Consider the following 21,329-nt stretch of genomic DNA (forward strand, 5'->3'; position numbering starts at 1 on the left):
GCGGAGCTTTTGATGCTGACTGGCATAGAAACCGACCACTCAGAACCAAATTGGCCAGTAGAGGAGGGAAGTTGAGGGGTGAGATCAGGCCTGCAGGGGAGGGCAGTTGGGGGCAAGATCAGGCCAGCAGGGGAGGGCAGTTGGGGCAACCAGGCTGGGAGGGGAGGGCAGTTAGGGGTGATCAGGCTGTCGGGTAGAGGCAGTTAGGGTGATCAGGCAGGTGAGCAGTTAGGAGCCAGCGGTCCCAGATTGCAAGAGGGATGCCCACAGGGATCAGGCCTAAACTGACAGTCGGACATCCCCCAAGGGATCTCCAACTGGAGAGGGTGCAGGCTGGGCTGAGGGAACCCTCCCTCCGTGCACAAATTTCGTGCACCGGGCCTCTAGTCTAGATATAAGTCCACAGCTGTGAGAGGCTGAGCCCAGAAAGGCAGCTTGAAGAATTTCCCTAGCCGTGTGGTACCAGGGGAGAGAAACACGCGGTGGCATGGTTCTTTTGCCTTTATATTTTCCTTCCTTTTATTTGCTAAACCTAGTTCACAGGACCTTTCAATTACAAACACTCACTGAGGCTGCGATGCAGGTGGAGGTGCAGTTTCGTGGAGGCGCAATTTCGTGGAGGCTAGGGAGAGGCTGTGGAGAGGAGCAGGACAGGGAGATGTGACCAGGAATCCATCACTGGGACATTCTGGACCCTCCAACCAGAAGCAGCAATTTTTCTCCTGAAGAGCCAGCTCCTCTCAGCAGCACCTGCAGGGCATCTAGTGCAGCCACACCCAGCCTCGAACTTTGCAGAGGAAACGAAGAAACTGAATAGCCCCAGGGACCCCTAGGGGAGTGGGTTGAGGGGTCATTTGGTCCCAGAAACTAATAAAGCAACACCCCTTCCTAAAGCCAATGTCAGAAATAGGTGCTTGTGTAAATAAGACTGTAAGCAGGCAGAAAAACAAAGCGGGTAGATTGGTCCCACTTGTCTACAACTAAGGCTGTGGAGACAGACACAGAGCAGTGGTGGATCACTGGGAACTTCAACAAGTGCTGACTAACAAGAAACTGAGAAGTGGCAGATAGAACAGTAGAGAGGGGTCTTAAACCAGCCCCCATGGGACATTAAAACTCAGATGAACTGCCGTAACCGGTTTGGCTCAATGGATAGAGCATCAGCCTGTGGACTGAAAGGTCCCAGGTTCGATTCCGGACAAGGGCATGTACCTTGGTTGCGGGCACATCCCCAGTAGGGGGTGTGCAGGAGGCAGCTGATCAATGTTTCTCTCTCACTGATATTTCTAACTCTCTATCCCTCTCCCTTCCTCTCTGTAAAAAATCAATAAAATATATTTTAAAAATAAAAAGAATAAGAAAAAATAAAACTCAGCTGAACCAAACAACAATTCACTTTATTTTTCTTGTGTGTGTGTGTGTTCTTTTTTTAATCTTTTACTTTAAAAATTTTTTAACCTTTTACTATTTGTATTGTTTTTTTCATTCTATTTTTATTATTTTATCATTATCTTACTTTATCTTATTTTCTTTTTTTTCACTCTTCCTCACTTCTTCCTTTTTCATCCTATTTCTCTTCTCCTGTCCCTGCTTTCATTTTTCTCTCTCCTTTCTTTTTACTCCTGGTTAAAAATTGATCTTCTTTATCTGCTTTATTGGTGATGATTATTATTGTAGTCTCTAATGGCTTACTCATATATCTAATTTCCTCTCCCCTGCTACAAGTCCATGAACCCTTCTCTTTTCTCTTTCTTTGCTAGCCAATTTTTTCTTATGCTTTTGTTTTCCTTCTCCTCTCTTGCTCTCTTCTTCTCCTAATTGCTTAATTAGTTTCAATCACTAAACTCAAGCTTATCTGCTTGCTCCTCTATTCTCCTTTTCCAAAAATAGATAAGTATATAAATTGAAAGAAATTTTTTTAACTTTTTATTTTTTTATTATTTTGTTTTTTAGCCTTTCTTCTTATCCACACATTCTCTTTCTAGCTCCTCTATACTGAACTGTGGCCATTCCCCTAATCATTTAATTCCTTTACCTTACTTTCAGGATATAAGCTCTGCCTCTACAGATTCAGTCCCCCCTTTTTACTGGATGTTTCTTGTTGGCATTTTTTGGTTTATTTGTTTGTTTTGTGGATTTTCTCCCTATATATGTGTATTTTTCCCCTTCTTTTTTCTTCTTTTTCTTTTCTCTCTTACATTTTTTTCTTTTTCTCAATATCATCTTTTGCTTTCTTTTCTCACTCCTAATTCTCTTTTCTCTGGTGGGTACTTTTATTGGGATTATCAGTGTCATCAGTACATTCATGTTCTATTCCCTCTATGTCGTGTCTTGTCTAATTGTATTTTGTGCTATTCGGTCAACATGGTATAGAGTGAGCCACATAACCAGACACCCTGAGAGGAAACTCCATCCAGGAATGGGACAATAACACTCAAGACCCAACTACACCAAGAGAACCCAAATATCCCAAGTAGGGGGCATCCCTAGAATACCCAACCCAGAAGACCAGAGAGACTGCACCAGTGGGTCCCACAAAACTTCTACTATATAAGAAAAACTCAAAAAAATCTGGGTGACATAAAAGTTTGATCTAATACATAGAAACAACCACAAAAGGACAGCAAAAATAGGGAGACAAAGAAAGAACCTCAAACGAAAGACAAGGAGGAATCACAGAAAAGGCAGTATACGAAATGGAGGCAAGCAATTTATCGGAGAAAGAATTCAGGGCAATGGTTATAAGGACGCTGAAAAGGATGGAAGACACATTCAATAACGTGAAAGAATCAAGTGGCAATGAAGAAGAACCAGGAGGAAATGAAGAATGACATAGCTGCAATAAAAAAAAAAAAACAATGGAAAGAATCAACAGTAGACTAGGAGAAGCTGAGGACCACATCAGCAAGCTAGAAGACAAGGTAGAAAAAAACACCCAAGCAGAGCAGCAACTGGAAAAAACAACTTAAAAAGCAGGAGAGCCTAAGGAAGTTTTGGGACATTATGAAACAACATCTGCATAATAGGGGTGCCAGAAGGAGACGAAACACAGCAAGGAATAGAAAGCCTGTTTGAAGAAATAATGACAGAAACTTCCCTGATATTGGGAAGAAAAAGCTCACACAAGTCCAAGAAGCACAGAGTCCCAAACACGATGAACCCACAAAGACTGACACCAAGACACATCATAATTAAATTGGCAAACACCAACGACAAAGTAAGAATCTTAAAGGCTGCCAGAGAGAGACAGAAAGTTACCTATAAGGGATCTCCCATTAGATTATCAACTGATTTCTCAACAGAAACACATCAGGCCAGAAGGGAATGGAATGAAATATACAAAGTGATGCAAAGCAAGGAACTGAATCCAAGAATACTATACCCAGCAAGGCTATCATTCAAAATTGAAGGTGAAATCAGGAGCTTTACAGACAAAAAAGGGCTAAGGGAGTTTATTACCACTAACCCAGCAATGCGAGAAATGCTAAAGGGAGTGCTGTAAAAAGAAATAGGAAGGGAAGAAGGGGAACACAGGCATAAAGAATAAAATGACAATATAAAGTACCTATCAATAATAACCTTAAATTTAAATGGATTAGATGCTTCAATCAAAAGACATAGGGTAGCTGAATGGATAAAAAACCCTGACCCATATATCTGCTGTCTACAAGAGACCCACCTCAGAACAAAGGACTCACACAAACTGATAGTGAAGGGATGGAAAAAATTTTTTCAGGCAAATGGAAATTTAAAAAAAAAGCTGGGGTAGCAATACATATATCTGATGAAATAGACCTCAAAGTGAAGGCCATAACAAGAGATAAAGAGGGCCACTTCATAATACTAAAGGGAGCAATGCAACAAAAGACTATAACTCTGGTAAACATATATGCACCTAATGCAGGAGCACCCAAATACATTAAAAAAAAAAAAAAAACTTGTGGAAGATATCAAGGGTGAGATTGACAACAATACAATCATAGTAGGGGACCTTAATAACCCATTGACACCACTGGATAAATCCTCTAAACAAAAAATCAGCAAAGAAACATCAATCCTAAATGACTCACTAGATCAGACAGAATTAATTGACATCTTCAGAACAGTTCACCCCAAAGCTACAGAATATACATTCTTCTCAAGTGCACATGGAACATTATCAAAGATAAACCACATATTGGGACAAAGGCAAAGTCTCTTTAAATTCAAGAAGATAGAAATCATGTCAAGCATCTTCTCAGATCACAATGGCATAAAATTAGAAATCAACTACAGTAAAAACAATGAAATCAAACACTTGGAGGCTACATAACATGCTATTAAACAATGATTGGGTTTTCAAATAGATCAAAAAAGAAATAAAAAGCATCCTGAAAACAAATGACAATGAAAACATAACAATCCAAAATCTATGGGACACTGAAAGCAGTCCTGAGAGGGAAGTTCATAGCTGTACAGGCCTACCTCAAAAAAAACAAGAAAAGATGGTAATAAATTATCTAATTCTACAACTTAAAGAATTAGAAAGAGAGCAACAAGAAAAGCCCAGAGTAAGCAGAAGGAAAGAAATAATAATGATCAGAGCAGAAATAAAGGACACAGAGACCAAAAAACAATACAAAAGATCAATGAAACTAAGAACTGGTTCTTTGAAACAAGATTGATGAACCTCTAGCCAGGCTCACCATGAAACAAAGATAGAAGACTCAAATAAACAAAATCAAAATGAAAAAGGTAAGGTAAAAACAGACCCCAAAGAAATACAAAGGATTGTAAAAAAAAACAAAAAACAAAAAAACAATACTATGAACAACTCTACTCCAACAAACTGGACAACCTAGATGAAATGGACATATTCTTAGAAACATAAAAGCTTCCAAAACTCAATCAGGAAGAATAAAAAAACCTGAATAGGCCAATAACAACCGATGAAATTGAAGCAGTAATCAAAAAGCTTCCAGCAAACAAAAGTCCTGATCTGGATGGCTTTACTGGGGAGTTTTACCAAACATTCAAAGAAGAACTAAAACCTATCCTCCTCAGACTAATCCAAAATATTCAAGAGAAATGCACACTTCCAAGCTCTTTCTATGAAGCCAACATTACCCTAATTCCAAAACCAGGTAAAGACACTACAAAGAAAGAGAATTACAGGCCAATATCCCTGATAAACACAGATGCTAAAACCCTCAACAAAATTCTAGTAAATCGGATCTAGCATTACATCAGAAAGTTCATACCCCATGACCAGGTGGGATTTATTCCAGGGATGGAAGGCTGGTACAATATCCGCAAATCAATAAATGTGATACATCACATAAACAAAATAAGAGACAAAAATCACATAATCATCATATCAATTGATGCAGAAAAAGCATTTGACAAAATCATACACCCTTTCTTGATAAAAATTCTCAGCAAGGTGGGAATAGAGGGATCATACGTCAACATAATAAAAGCCTATATGACAAACCTTCAGCCAACAGGAACAAGACAGGGATAACCACTTTCACCACTCCTGTTCGACATAGTACTGGAAGTGCTAGCCATAGCTATCAGACAAGAAGAAATAAAAGGCATCCAAATTGGAAAAGAAGAAGTAGAACTGTCATTATTCACAGATGACATGATATTGTACATAGAAAACCCTAAAGACTCCATCTAAAAACTACTAGACTTAATAAATGAATTCGGCAATGTAGCAGAATACAAAATTAACACCCAGAAATCTATTGCTTTTTTATACACCAATAATGACCTCACAGAAAGAGAAACTAAAACAACAATTCCATTTACCATGCACCAAAAAAATTAAGATACCTAGGAATAAACTTAACTAAGGAGAAAATAAACAAATGTGACTACATCAAAATTAAAAGCTTCTGCACAGCAAAAGAAATCATCAACAAAACAATAAGAAAGCCCACTGCATGAGTGAACATATTTGCCAATGTTATCTCCCATAAGGGTTTAATCTCCAAAATTTAAAAGGAACTCATACAACTTAACAAAAGAAAAATAAATAATCCAATCAAAAATTGGGCAAAGGACCTAAATAGACACTTCTCGAAAGAGGACATCAGAAGGCCAAGAGACATATGAAAACATGCTCAAAGTCACTAATCATCCGAGAGATGCAAATTAAAAACAACAATGAGGCATCACTTCACACCTGTCAGAGTGCTACCATTAACAAATCAACAAATGACAAGTGCTGGCAAGGATGCGGAGAAAAGGGAACTCTAGCACACAGATGGTGGGAATGCAGACTGGTGTAGCCATTGTTAAAAACAGTATGGAGCTTCCTCAAAAAATTAAATATGGGACTGCCATTTGACTCAGTGATCCCAATTCTAGGAATATATCCTAAGAAACCTGAAATACCAATAAGAAAGAATGTATGCACCCCTATGTTCATAGCAGCACAATTACAATAGCTAAGACCTGGAAACAGACCAAGTGCCCATCAGTAGATGAGTAGATATAAAAGCTGTGGTACATTTATAATATGGAATACTATGCAGCAATAAAAAAGAAGAATATCTTACCCTTTGAGACAACATGGAGATGACCTGGAGAGTATCATGCTAAGTGAAATAACTCAGTCAGAGAAAGACAAGTATCACACAATCTCACTCATATGCAAAATCTAAGTAACAAAATAAACTGATAAATGGGACTGATCCAGAGACATGGAAGCATGGAACAGAGTGTGGAATCCCGGAGGGAAGGCAGGGAGGATGGGTGGGTGGGAGGTAATCAACCAAACACTTTGTATATATAACCCATGGACACAGACAATGGGGCAGTAAGGGTGTGGGGTGGGGGGAGGAGTGGGCTGGAGAGGGTTAATGGGGGAAAAAGGAGGAGATATATAATACTTTCAAGAATAATTATTAAAATAAAAAAACTGGAATTAAGTGACACAACATTGTAAATTTGTTGGTGGGAGAGGAAGTTCAGACTAGTGTTTCTGACGTACTGTCTTTGAGAAACAGAGACATTCTGCTAGAGAAATAAAGCATCAGAAAGCACGATAAGAACCCTAGGGCACTGATAAAGGAAATAGCAAAAGGAGCTGACCACCAAAACATGGGATTGTAAATAATTCTGAAGGCAAGAATTCAAGATTTCAACAATTCATAAGGTTGTACTGTAAAATTTTGTCAGATGTAAGGTTGGAGCATCATCCTGTTCACCGAAGGGTGGCAGGTTCTGTCCCCAGTCAGGGTGTATATTGGAGGCAGCTGATAAATGTTTCTCTCTCACATTTATGTTTCTCTCTCTCTTTCTCTCCCTTTCACTAAAATCAGTAAACATATCCTTGGGTGAGGATTAAAAACAAAAAGGACTGAGATGGAGTTCTGCTTCAGGAATATAGAATTATAGGATAGATGGTACCAAAGATAAGAAATGTACTAAATTTGAACATAGACTGATAATAACACTGTATCAATTTTAAATTTCCTTAGTCTGATAATTACATACTAGATTTTTTTTAGAAATGTTCATAAAATAGAAAATTTTTTAAAATTTTAGGAAAATGTTCTTCCCTTCAAAGGAGATACATACTGAAGTACTTAAGAGTAAAGCAATTTGCTCTCAAGTGGTTCAGCAGAATTTTTTTTAAGTTTATATATATATATGTGTGTGTGCGTGTGCAGAGAGCAAGAAAATGTGACAAAAATGGCAGTTTCTTATTTTAATTTTTCTGTAGATGTAATTTATTTCAAAATAATTTTTAAAAGAGATTGAAAAAGGCCCAAATGACAGTAAAATATAAGTCCCAGAAGAAAAGTACAAAGTACTTATTAAATAAAAATCTCTCAATCCACAGTGATAGTTTTTTAAAAGAGAGAACAAGAAAAAGTGATGAAACTTATTAGCCACCTTTGAAAGGGATTATTGCACAAGCTCTACTCTAAAAGCTAGTCTTTGAAAGAAAATATAAGCTTTACCTTGTTTTTGTAGGAGGAACAAAGGTTCATCCCTAGTTAATGAGGAAAAATGGTATTCTCCTTTTTTCAGGAGAATACCAACTAATAAATAAGATTAACTGATAAAATTAGGAAAGGAAATCAACATTTTGAAACTTCTAATGAAGTGAGTGATTCAGGCAAGGATCATTAATGAATAAGGTAAAAATTCACTCAATATAAGGTGTTGAAGTACCACCCCCTAGATACTTAATAACTACAAAGAGAACAATATACCTATACAATGGAGGATTTGGAGGTCACCACCCTTAAGTAATCAAGCATCAGCACAAGTGCAACAACCTGATATTCTATGGTGCCTAATGTAATACCATGTGAAGTACAATATATAATCATGAAGTCTGCTTCCCAAAAATGAGTCTAATCAACTTTTACATCTACCTTGGTACCAGAAATACAGGACTTAGTGGAATGACTTAAACACAAGGCAACAAACTAAACAAATACAGAGTGTGTGGTATTCTATAAAATAGCTAGCATAGTCTCTTCATAAAGTTAATGCCATTTAAAGGGGGGCGCAGAGGTGGGAGGGCTATTCCACTAGAATCTAGTGACTAGATCATAAGAGAGTAGAGACACTTTACCAGATTTAGTATGTGCCCTCACAATTCATTCCAATGTTTGCCTCCAAACTGTCACATCTGCCTTCACCTTAGCAGCCTTAGCAACACCTTGTGCCTCTGGACTCTTGTCCACCTCTCATCTCTCACCTCCACACTTGAAACTTTCCTGTTAAGTACAAAACTAAAAACCATATTCCTTGCACCCAACAAATCCACATCCTTAAAGTTCAGGGGAACTGATGCCAGTAGATAAATTCTTTCCCTTTCTTTCCTTCGATATATGGCTTCTCAGGGATGCAAGCTATATATTTATGATTTGTGCACCTTTATGTACAAATAACACAAAGTACTTAAATAATTTTAAGTCAGTGTTTAGAGGACTTCAGATTAAACCTAGTAGACTAAATATATGCTTTTAACTCTACTATCTCCTAAAACTCTACATAAATTAAAGCAGATGGATTGTTTTAAAGCATTAAATCACAAGGTCAAAAGGGAAAGGAGATGCCCTCACTACATTACTCAGTTAATTTCCCTCCCCTGAAGATGAACTCAGCGGATTGAAATAGGGAGCCTGGAGACAGCAGGGACAACTGAAAACAAGAGAATATTATACAGTGAAAGTGGACTAAGTATTATTCCAGACATATCTAACCTCTCACTTTTTTCAGTTATATTATACTTGCTGTTATGAAACCTGTTTTCAATAACTGAATAACACGTAGTGGATAAACAGATAATATTTTTATGCCTGCTATTTTATACTGCATTAAATGGCTACACCATAATGTATTTATACAGTTTCTTACTGATATTTGTATTTGTTCCTTGATGGTTTTTACTAATATCAAATATTGCAATGAACATGCACATATATACAAACACACATATATGTCTTTTAATATATATCGATAATTTTTAAGTACATTTGGAACATATGCTAGATCCAAGATATGAATATGTACTGTCAAGCTATCTTTCCAAAAGGTTACACCACTGTATTCTCCTATCAACAGCATAAACGTTTCTCTTTCCTTGTTTAATTAATCTTTGATAATCAAATTAGAATATTCCCATTGTCAATTTGCATTTTTTAAAAATGAAGTTGAACATCTCTTCATAGGCTTATTGGTCCATTTGTGTTTATTTTTCTCTAAACAGCCCATTCACATTCTTTAGTCACTTTCCTATTGAATGTTGGCTTTTTCCTATTTGAAAACAGATAACATTTTGTTTTTAAACTAAACTCTTAAAATCAGAAATATCATTCAACAGACACATACCAGAGTTGAGGAAAATTTTTTGAAAAAAGAAAAAAAAGCACTGAGAAAATTAACTTATTTTCTACAGAATCCTAATAGAATTAAATGTTTTAATTAGATAGTAATTTACTTGCTTTCTTATACATTGTCATCTTCTCTAGTTTATTGGCTTTTTTTCTTACTGATCTGTAAGAGGTTTCCTGAGAGGGTTGGAAATTAGTCCTTTTCCATAAATATGACAACTTCCCCCCAGTTTATCATTTCTCATTTTATTGTATCTTTCAAGATACAGAAGTTCTATAATCAAAGTTCAAACAATCAAACTTTGTGAAGCCCACAAACAAAATTCTACAAAGTCAGCATTCTTAACCCTTTCTTTTAATTTTTCTGGGTTTTCTTTGTTGTCATGCTTAGAAAAGCTTTCCTTATCCAAAAATCATTTAAAAGTTTATTTTTATAATTTCATTTTTTAAATATATATATTTTTATTTCAGAGAGGAAGAGTGAGGGAGAGATAGAAACATCAATGATGAGAGATAATCATTGATCAGCTGTCTCCTGCATGCCCCCAACTGGGGATCAAGCCCGCATGTGCCCTTAACCAGAATTGAACCCAGGACACTTCAGTCGGCAAGACGACACTCTACACCAGCCGTGGGCAAACTACGGCCCGCGGGCCGGATCCGGCCCGTTTGAAATGAATAAAACTAAAAAAAAAAAAAAAAGACCGTATGTACCCTTTTATGTAATGATGTTTACTTTGAATTTATATTAGTTCACACAAACACTCCATCCATGAACCCATTGTGGCCCTCGAGTCAAAAAGTTTGCCCACCCCTGCTCTACACTGAGCCAAACTGGCTAGGGCTATAATTTCATTTTTTTAACCTTTGAACCTTTGATCCACTTTAAATGTACTATATTATCAGGAACAGGATTACCACAGATTTAATTTAAATGTCCCCCAAAATTCATGTTGAAATTTTAAGCCCGAATGCAATGGTATTAGGAGGTACTTAGGTCATGAGGGTGGAGCCTTCATTAATGGAATTAGTATCCTTATAAAACAGACCCCATTTCCTTAATGTAAGGACACAGGGAGAAGATGGCTGGCCATCTATGAACCAGGAAGCGGGCTCTCCCTAGACAAAGAATCTTCTGGTGAGTTGATCTTGGACTTCCCACACTCCAGAACTGTGAAAAATAAATCTGTGTTGTTTATAAGCTATCCAATCTATAGTATTCTGTTATAGCAGACATGATAGTGCACCTTTTTCTGTTGGAATTTCTCATTAAATTAGGCAATTTCTCTTACCCCTACTTGCATCTTGCTTCCTTTCAAATACTCTACCTTACAATCTCTAAAAGTAGCACACTTCTTTTAGAATTAGGATTGTTTTTATGAAAATGACACATGCTCATTATTTTTTTAAAAAGTAATAAAGCATAAATAAGAAAAAAAATCATCACCCAGAAACAATCATTCATATTAAACAAATATTATTCCAAACATCTCTCTAGACATATGTACAAAGTAAAGGGCACACATACCAAAAACAAAAAAAGTTATATGAAAAGGAGATATAACCATATTACTTTAAAAATCAAATTGTATTATTAATTAACATTTAAAAATCTATTTGAAATGGACTATTATAAGCACAAATGATATATCAACTAAAGGGAATGGAAACTAAAATTATCCAAGAGAAAGTGATGAAAAATATAAAGGAGGAAAATAAGGACACAGAAAATACTACACTAGAATTTCTAATCAAAGGGAAACACAAGGACATATCAAGATTAGTAAAGAGAACTGTAAATTGCGTTTTAAGAGGTCTGAAATCCAAAGGTAAACTTTCCCAAACTAGCTGAATAAGCTAGGTCTCAGTTTTTCTTCTGGATCTCAGTTTCTTCATCTTTAAAATGAAGGAGAGGGATAAAATGTTTTGATTTTTCTTGCTCTAAAATTCTGTTTTGTTGCGTAACATAAACAAGAAACTGAGAAACTGTCTCATTCATTGCCAAAGGGCTGTCTGATTGCTGCCCACCACTACTTGTTCCTGATTTATTACACACCAAACAGAAGCTGATTCAATTTTCCAGGCAATTCTCTAGGACTAACTACAAGGGACTAGAATCATATTCAGTCAGACAACCACCTTCAAATGACTAATGTTTTTCAGACAGAATCTTCATTACAAAATGCTTCATATCTCTGTTATGTCACGTCTAACTCTACCAGCAACAATATATAACAAAAAAGAACATTATGAAAATAGTTATGAAAACTCGACAGTTTTAATTACAGAAAAATATAGAAACAAATGCTGACCTTTGGCTTTATTGATCAGTCTCTAAAATTTTAATAATACAATCTTTCAGGACAATAAACAGAATCCTTAGGATAAATGTAGCAAGTAAACTGCCCAGGACTACAAAACTATATTCAACTTCTAAGAAAGAATACCAGAGCAAAACTATTTTTTCAAAGTACATATAGTTTCTATCTATCATACAAAATATTTTTTAATAGTCTAAAGCCAGTATTTCACACCTCAAACCATTTACACCATTTTAAGACCAGGGCACCAGAGATTCTGAGCTTTTCTTTTCAAAAGTATTTTTAATCCTATCCTCTTTATTCCATTATAAATAGTAGTTCCACAAAGTGTCCATTTTAATAAAATGAAAAAAAACTTAGTAGCCCTAAACAGCTTGAGGGAAAAATTTTTTATCTTACCTCTATACTAGGGCTAAGGCTGCTTGGCAGTGTTTCTGAAGTCACAGTAGTGCTTGGAAGGCTGGAAATTTCCCAAGTATTCACAGGCTGTATTGGTTCGGACTGCTTTGAACGATCTATACATTTTGGATTATCCAGTAAGGTCACTTCATAAAATTCTTGAATATCTACAGATGAGGGAAGGAAAAAAAAAAGTATTTATATTTTCTAATTAAACTATGCATTGCTAAAACAACATAATCCAAAGGCAAAAATTTTACTCTAGATTAGCACAGTTAAGTCCAACCTTAAAGCATGCTTAAACAGTAAATATGTTTCACTTTATTATATCACAAGTATATCAGAACCTGCAGGGCACAGAGTAAGTCATAGGCTTTTTACACTTCAAAGTCAGTACTGAGTTAAATAAAATACCTCCTTTTTCACCAATTAGCTACATATTTAGGCAAGTTACTTACCTCTGATAACTTGCCTTTTATCATTATGAATTGTTACAAGGACTGAATAATATATGCAAAATGCACAATGGCACATAATAAGCTCCTAATAAAAAGCAGCTAATATTATTATAAATTCTGCATATATGACTTATTACTGATATTTTATATCTTTGTACCACCAATACCCAGGCTGGGCATGTAAACCTCTTAAGTGGTTTTAATGGCTCTTCTAACCAAACGATAACAAAACAAAAAATAAGTGAAAATAAAATCAATAAACTAGAAGCATTTTTAGATATCTCTAGTCTGGATATTTAAAAATAGCTAAGTTAAACAGTTTATGTTATTTTAGAAATAATCAGTTAAAGGTCTGACAAAACTCTAAAAGAAATCATAAACATACTAATAGCAGCACACGATAATTCAGAATATCATGTTACTTTGTTATCAGCTGGAATTATATAAGCTTGATACATTAACACTGATTATTCATGCTGCTGAGAAGCTCTGAGTGATACTTTATTCTATATTAGTTTACGACAGTTAGTTCTTTATTCACCTACTGGTTTAATTTTAAGTTGATCTTTTTAAAGGAGGGAAATTAATATCAGCAAAGGTGGCCATTGTTCTGTATAGAATTATACACAATAACTATAAATAACAGATGGAATAACTTTTACTTCTTGTTTCTCAGAATGATGAAAAGATTAGTATTTCCTTTAAAAACATGTGATAGTAGAGACAAAGTAACTCCCTTTTCAGTTTTAATAACCAGTGAAATTGTACAACTTTCTAAGTAAAGGGCTAATAAAAAACTAACGTCTACGTAATAAAGAAAATAACTGACTTCAAAGGATATTACTAGAAAAAATTGTATATGAAAGCATTTATAAATCATAAATCACTATATAAAACTATTCACATAACCATCACGAAAATAAAAAATTCAAATTCAGAGCACTGGCTACAAAGTGTTCTTACCAAAATTTGTTTAACCTGAACCTAAAGCAAGTCTTTAAAATCAACTTCTAGTTCACAGGAAATAAAGGGGATAGAGGAACAATTATATGACACCAGGAAAGCAAGCAACAAAACAAATCGGGAAGGGGACATTCTACAAAAATACTGGCCTGGTTTCTGTAAAAAATTAATATCATGATAGAGAAAAACTGTTTGAAAGCAAGAATTTTTCTGTATAAGAGAAATGAAAAAGACATAGCAACCAACTACAACATCTGAGCCTTGACTAGTATATGTGGTGGGAGGAAGAGAGAGGAGCTATAAAATACATTGTAACAAATTCGGAAATTCAAATATGGACTATTTTCCAGAAAATATTAGGAAAAATTTTTTTTTTTTTTGTAGAAGATATATGTGTGAGAGTATGTGTTTATTTATGTAGTAGGGCATATATTTCTATATATGTAAGATATATATTTTATATGTGTAGGAAATATCCTATACTAGAGGCCTGGTGCATGAATTTGTGCACCAGTGGGGTCCCTTGGCCTGGCTTGTGGGATCGGGCCAAAACCAGCTCTCTGACATCCCCCAAGGAGTCCCAGATTGCAAGAAGGCACAGGCCAGGCCGAGGGACCCCACCAGTGCACGATCAGGGTCGGGGAGGGACACGGGAGGTTGGCCAGCTGGGGAGGAACCACGGGAGGGCTCCAGGGTGTGTCCAGCCCATCTCGTTCAGTCCCGATTGGCTGACCCCAGCAGCAAGCTAACCTACTGGTCGGAGCATCTACCCCATGGTGGTCAGTGCATGTCATAGCGAGCAGTTGAGTGGCCTTAGCATATCATTAGCACATTACTCTTTGATTGGTTGAATGGCTGACCAGACACTTAGCATATCAGGCTTTTATTATCCTATCTAATAATAGACAAACAGGGTAATTGACCGTACCTTCGCTACACCTCCCATTGGCTAATCAGCGCGATATGCAAATTAACCGCCAACAAAAGATGGCGGTTAATTTGCATACGTAGGCTCCAAGCAGCAGAGCGAAGACTGAAGGCGAGCCGGAGCAGCGAAGACGGAGGATGGAAGGCGACTCTGGCCAGAGCGAAGGCCTGGGTCCCAGATGCCAGAGGAAAACCGGTGCCCGCAGCCAGGAGAAGGAAAAGCCTATTGCATGAATCTCTTCGTAGAATAATAAATTAATCTCTAGTAGAATAATAAAAGCCTAATATGCTAAGTGTCCAACCTAATGGTTGACCACTCAAGCAGTTGCTATAATGAGCACTGACCACCAGGGGGCAGGTGCTCCAACCGGTAGGTTAGCTTGCTGCTGGGGTCCAGCCAATTAGGACTGGGCAAGAGGGCCAGACACGCCCTGGAGCCCTCCCACAGTCCTCCCCCAGCCGGCCGGCCCCCACCGGCCCCGATCGGACCCGATCACCAGCCAGGCCGAGGGACCCCACCCATGCACTAATTCATGCACCGGGCCTCTAGTATATTTATAACTATCAAGAGAGAGGGGGGAGAGAGAGATAGACAGACACAGGTATTTCCTACTAAAAAAACAAAAATAACAATAACAACACGAAGAAAATCCAGAACTCCTAGTATAGTATTTGCCTCAAGAGCACTAAATGAGTATTAATTGGTTAGTTACCAATCTTTAGCCCACATCACTACATAAAATTATTACTGTAAATCAAATTTCAAATCTTAAATTTCTATGTGACCTTTTATTCTATAACTAGAGGCCTGGTGCACGAAATTCGTGCACTCAGGGGTCCCTCAGGCCAGCCTGTGCCCTCTCATAGTCCAGGAGCCCTCGGGGGATGTCCGACTGCCATGGAGGCAGGAGAGGCTCCTGCCACCACCACTGCGCTTACCAGCTGTGAGCCCGGCTTCTGGCTGAGCAATGCTCCTCCTGTGGGAGCGCACTGACCACCAGGGGGCAGCTCCTGCATTGAGCATCTGCCCCATGGTGGTCAGTGCACGTCATAGCGACCAGTCGTTCTGCCATTGGGCCGAAACCAGCTGTTGGACATCCCCCGAGGGAGTCCCGGATTGCGAGAGGGCACAGGACAAGCCGAGGGACCCTACTGATGCACAATCGGGGCCGGGGAGGGACGCGGGAGGTTGGCCAGCTGGGGAGGGACCGTGGGAGGGCTCCAGGCTGTGTCCAGCCCACCTCACTCAGTCCTGATCAGCAGGACCCCAGCAGCAAGCTAACCTACCAGTCAGAGCATCTGCTCCCTGGTGGTCAGTGTACATCATACCGAGCGATTGAGCGGCCTTAGCATATCAATAGCATATTACGCTTTGATTGGTTGAATGGCCGACCAGACAACCGGACACTTAGCATATTAGGCTTTTATTATATAGGATTAACTAACAAACACCGCTGTATTCACCCTTCAATAACATCTCTAATGAAAATCTGGACCAATGCTGTCCAGAAGAACTTTCTGCAATGATAAAAATGCTCTATAGTTGCCCTAGCTGTGCTAGGTTTTGCTCATCGGTTAGAGCGGCTGGTTTGATTCTGGTCAGGGACACATACTAGTACCTAGGTTGTAGGCTCTATCCCCATCCCTAGTCCGGGCTGTTGCGGGAGGCAACCCTAGTCCAGGTTGTTGCGGGAGGCAGCCAATTGATGTGTTTCTCTCACATTGATGTTTCTCTTTCTGTCTCTCCCCCTTCCTTCCACTCTCTCTAAATATGGTAGCCACTACCTACATAAGACTATTGAACACTTAAAATGTGACTAGTGTGACTGAGGAACTGAATTTATCATTTCATCTAGGTTTAATTAATTTAAATAGTTATATTTGGCTAATGGCTACCATATAGGACAACTGAGATCTAGACTAATATAACTCAGAGTAACATTTTACTATCTGGTATGGTTAAGGAACAAAGTGTTCCCTACATAAGTTTTTCAAAAGTTCATTTGCATCTAGCTACTAGCAATTGAAATGCCTTAAATCTAGGTCATATATTCATCTATCAAACAGGCCTTTCTAGTTTGCTATATCTGAGCTCCCATGGACTAGAGCAGCAGTTGCCAACTGGTGGTCCGCGGACCACTGGTGGTCTGTGACGTCTAAAAGATTGGCGACTGCTGGTTTAAGAAAACCTTTGGAGCAGCAATCGCTCACTGGTGGTCCGGACCACTGGTGGTCTGTGAGGTCCAAAAGGTTGGCGACCGCTGGACTAGAGAACCAAATATTCATATTATTTAAACAATATCAGGCTTAAGACAAAATAAGCTGAGTAAAATATCCATTAGGATAGCTAGCATCATCAACAAAACAGAAAATAAAGAGCCTTGATGAGGATGTAGAGAAATTAAACCCTTGTGCATTGTTAGCAGGATTATAAAATTATGCAGCTACTGTAGAAAAAACAGTACGTGTAGTGGTCTTTCAAAACATTACACATAGAATTACACTTGACCCAGCAATTCAACTTCCAGGTATATAACCAAAAGAACTGAAAGTAGTGACGCAAAACAAATACAGTCCTACTTCAGAAATATTGCAAGTTTGGTTCCCAATCACCACACAAAAGCGATTATCCTAAGACAGTGAATACTGCAATGAAACACATCACACAAATATTTCTGTTTCCCAGTGCATATAAAATTATATTTACACTACACACAGACAAGCACATGAAAAAGTGCTGCACATGTCATCAAGGAAATGCATGTTAAAACAATGAGATACCACTCTACATCTATTAGCATGGCCAAAATACAGAACACTGACAACACCAAATGCTGGCAAGGATATGGAGCAACAGGAACTCTAATTCATTGCCACCCACTTTGGAAGACAGTTAGGTAGTTTGCTACAAAGCTAAGCATACTCTTATGGTACAATCCAGCAATTGCACTCCTGGATATTTACCCAAATAAGTTGAAAACTTAAATGTCCACACAAAAATCTATACACATGTGTTTGTAACAGTTTTATCCATAACTTCCAAAACCTGGAAGCAACCTAGATATACTTCAGTAGGTGAAAAGATAAACTGGTACATTCAGACAATCAATATTATTCAGTACCTAAAAAAAAAAAAAAAGAGCTATCGAGCCGTAAAAGGATGTGGAAGAACTTTAAATGTATATTACTAAATAAAAGAAGCCAATCTGAAAAGGCTACATGCTGTGTGATTCCAACTATATGACATCCTGAAAAAGGCGGAACTATGGAGATAGCAAAATAGATCAGTGATTATCAGGGGTTAGAGGTAGGAACAGGATGAACAGGCAGAGTACAGAGGAATTTTAGGGCAGTGAAACTACTCTGTATACTATAATGGTGGATACATGTCATTATACATTTGTCCAAACCTATAAAATGTACAACAGAGTGAACACTAAGGTAAACTATGGACTTTGGGTAATAATGATGTGCCCATGTAGGTTCATCAACTGTCACAAATGTACCATTCAGGTGGGGGATGTTGATAATGGGGAAGGCTATGTTATATGTTGAAGCAGAGAGTATATGGGGAATCTCTGTACCTTTCTCTCAATTTTGCTATGAACCCAAAACTGTTCTTAAAAATAAAGTCTTTAAAGATATATATATATATGAGCTACCAAGCCATGAAAAGACAGAGAAACCTTAAATACATGTTGCTAAGTGAAAGAAGCCAATCTGAAAGGCAAAACTATGGAGATAATAAAAAGATCATTGGTTGCCATGGGTTCTGGGGGAGGGAGGAAGAATTAACAGGTGGAGCACAAGAGATTTTTAGGGCAGTAAAACTACTTTGTATGATACTAAAATGGTGGATACATGTGCTAAAGCAACAAATGTGAATGTCAATTTTATCAGTATAACACAAAAAGTGAACCCCAATGTAAATTATGAACTTTAGTCAATAACAATATATCAATAATGGCTTATCAACAGTTAACAAATATACCACACTAGTGCAAGACGTTAATAATAAGGGAAGGGGGTGGAGGGTGATGATGATATGGGAACTCTGTATTTTCCAATCAAATTTTCTGTAAACCTAAAACTGCTGAAAAAAATTAAAGTCTAATAATTTAAGAAAACGTACAAGGGAGCATAATAAGTAACAAATTCTGTTTTAAAAAGCAATCTCATACTTCATTTCAAAATAATTTCCAATCTAGCCCTGGCCAGTGTGGCTCAGTTGGTTGGTTGCGGGTTCAATTCCCGAAGTGCCCTAACATACCTAGGTTATGGACTTGATCCCGGTCGGGACATATGTACAGAAGGCAACTGAACGATGGTTTCTTTTTTCTCTCTCTCACTTTCAAATCAATTTATACACACACACACACACTCAAGTGAGGATTAAAAAAATAATAATTTCTAATCTATTAAAGATTTAAATGTTAAAAATGGAAGCCATGAAAGAATTTAAATATAATAATAATCTTAGGGATAGGAAAGCCTTTCTAATCATGGTACTAAAAACAAGAAATGAGTGTGTGCGCACACACACACAATTGGTAAATCTAACCACATATAAACATACCTATCTGTTTTTTAAATAAAAGTTTAAAAACAAATGACAAACAAGGGAAGCTAGTTGCAACTTACATGGCAGATAGAGTTAATATCTCTAACAGATTTTATACCTCTAAAAAAAAAAGGGGTAAAAAGGTGATGGGAGGGGCAAATGATATGAACAAACAATTCACAAAATAAATTAAAAGAAACAATGTAGGAAAATTCTGACATCATTGGTCATTTCTTTAATCAGAGAAATACACAATAAAACATCAAAATGACTAAATATACATTTTACATATCAGAATAAAAATATTAAATAGATGAATAATACTCCATCTTGTTTAAGGTATAGTGAATCAGTCATTCTTCTACATACTGTCTAAAAATTTGAATCAATAAAATATTTCTAAGGGTAATTTAATGAATTACATCAAAAGCCTTTTAAAATCCATATCCCCTTCTACCTAGCAATTCATTTCTAGAAAAATATCCCAAGGATATAATAAAGGATGCAGAAAAAAGAGGCATATACAAATGCAATATTGTCTATAATTACAAAAAATTATATGCCTAAATGTTCCTAGGACATCATTAATAAAACTATAGTAAATCTATATACTGTAAACAGTCATTTAAAATGGCACAAATCTACTAAAATGGAAAGATATCAAATAATAAATTTTGTAGAATAAAAATAGTTAATATGGATAATACAGAAAAGTCACACTATATGCACTTGGGCAAATTCACCTACAGCACCTCCTTCTACCAAAAAAAGATAACGTTCTACCTGTCAGACACCCCAAGTGAATGTCACAAATAAAAAATTAGAAGGGTGAAGATTGTTCCCTCATATAGTGTCCATTTTCATGCATTTCTCATAATGTGAGCACCTCTCTGTATCTTACTGTGCTGAGTGTGATTCTAACACTTGGAGTGCGGGTGAATTCCCGCCAAAATATAAGATGGCTCTGTCTTTTGGTTTTGTTCCATCCACCAAAAGGGTGGATTACAAACAAATATTTGGTAATACGCAGTTACAATCGGCCCGAGTTTACACGTTTCCCGCACTCCACCGCAAATCTATATGAACCGAGTTAAAGACGGCTCCCGCGGAGTACGCACAATTCACGCGAGCCGACTTAACTCGTTTCCCGCACTCCAAGTGCTAGAATTATGAGCCTTTAGTATAAGAGGTTACTTAATCACAAGCCAACTACTTCATCTATTGCTCAACTGAAGAAAAAATTATTTCTTTCCACTGGAGGAAAAAACAATTGTACTGTAGTTAATGACAGACAGTGTTAAATTCCGGAAAAATTTTCAAGGATAATTTTAATCTGATGGGATTTTTCACTTTACACACTGATTTTAACACATTTCGTACCGCTCAGGAGTTTTCTCGTGTTTCGCGCACCATCTGTTAGGACCGCTCACGAGTGTTCTCGTTTTTCACGCCCATGGAAAAAAGAGCGAATCTAGATACTTAGGTAAATTTTGTTTGGTCCCTCTTCATAGAGGAAAATGTTTTACGCAGTACCATACGTTAAAAAAGTACTAGGAACTTTAATTGTTTAATTGTTTTTGTAAATAAAAATGTTAAAATTATTGAAAAACAACACCTAAAGTGCATTATGATGATTTAAATGACGTGCAGTTTGCCCAAAAATGTGCGGTCCCTGGCATATGTTTTAGAGATTTCTATGCGGTACGCAATGTGTTAAGTATCAATTCCCATGAAAGAAACAATTCTATTTGTGCAGGGAGTTTGCAAAATGAAAGTGCATATGTATACACAAAGAATAACATTCTAAAAGGATATTCACCCTATGGAACAAAGAGGAGAGAAGGCTGAATGAACA

At 37.2% G+C, this 21,329-nt stretch overlaps 1 protein-coding gene across 15 annotated transcripts in view; it reads right to left on the reverse strand.

Moving 5' to 3' along the window:
• The window catches only part of DLG1 (discs large MAGUK scaffold protein 1), a 274,204-nt gene that overhangs the window by 245,733 nt on the left and 7,142 nt on the right, over nucleotides 1–21,329 (reverse strand). For all 15 annotated transcript variants that reach the window (XM_070406507.1, XM_070406504.1, XM_070406506.1 and 12 more), the window contains exon 4: nucleotides 12,566–12,732. In XM_070406507.1, coding sequence (XP_070262608.1) covers nucleotides 12,566–12,732 — 167 coding nt within the window. The remainder of the gene's footprint in view (nucleotides 1–12,565; nucleotides 12,733–21,329) is intronic.

Source organism: Myotis yumanensis, unplaced genomic scaffold (genome assembly GCF_028538775.1).
Source record: "Myotis yumanensis isolate MYYU_CA2020_CCGP unplaced genomic scaffold, mMyoYum1.0.hap1 SCAF_2, whole genome shotgun sequence".
Taxonomy (NCBI): domain Eukaryota; kingdom Metazoa; phylum Chordata; class Mammalia; order Chiroptera; family Vespertilionidae; genus Myotis; species Myotis yumanensis.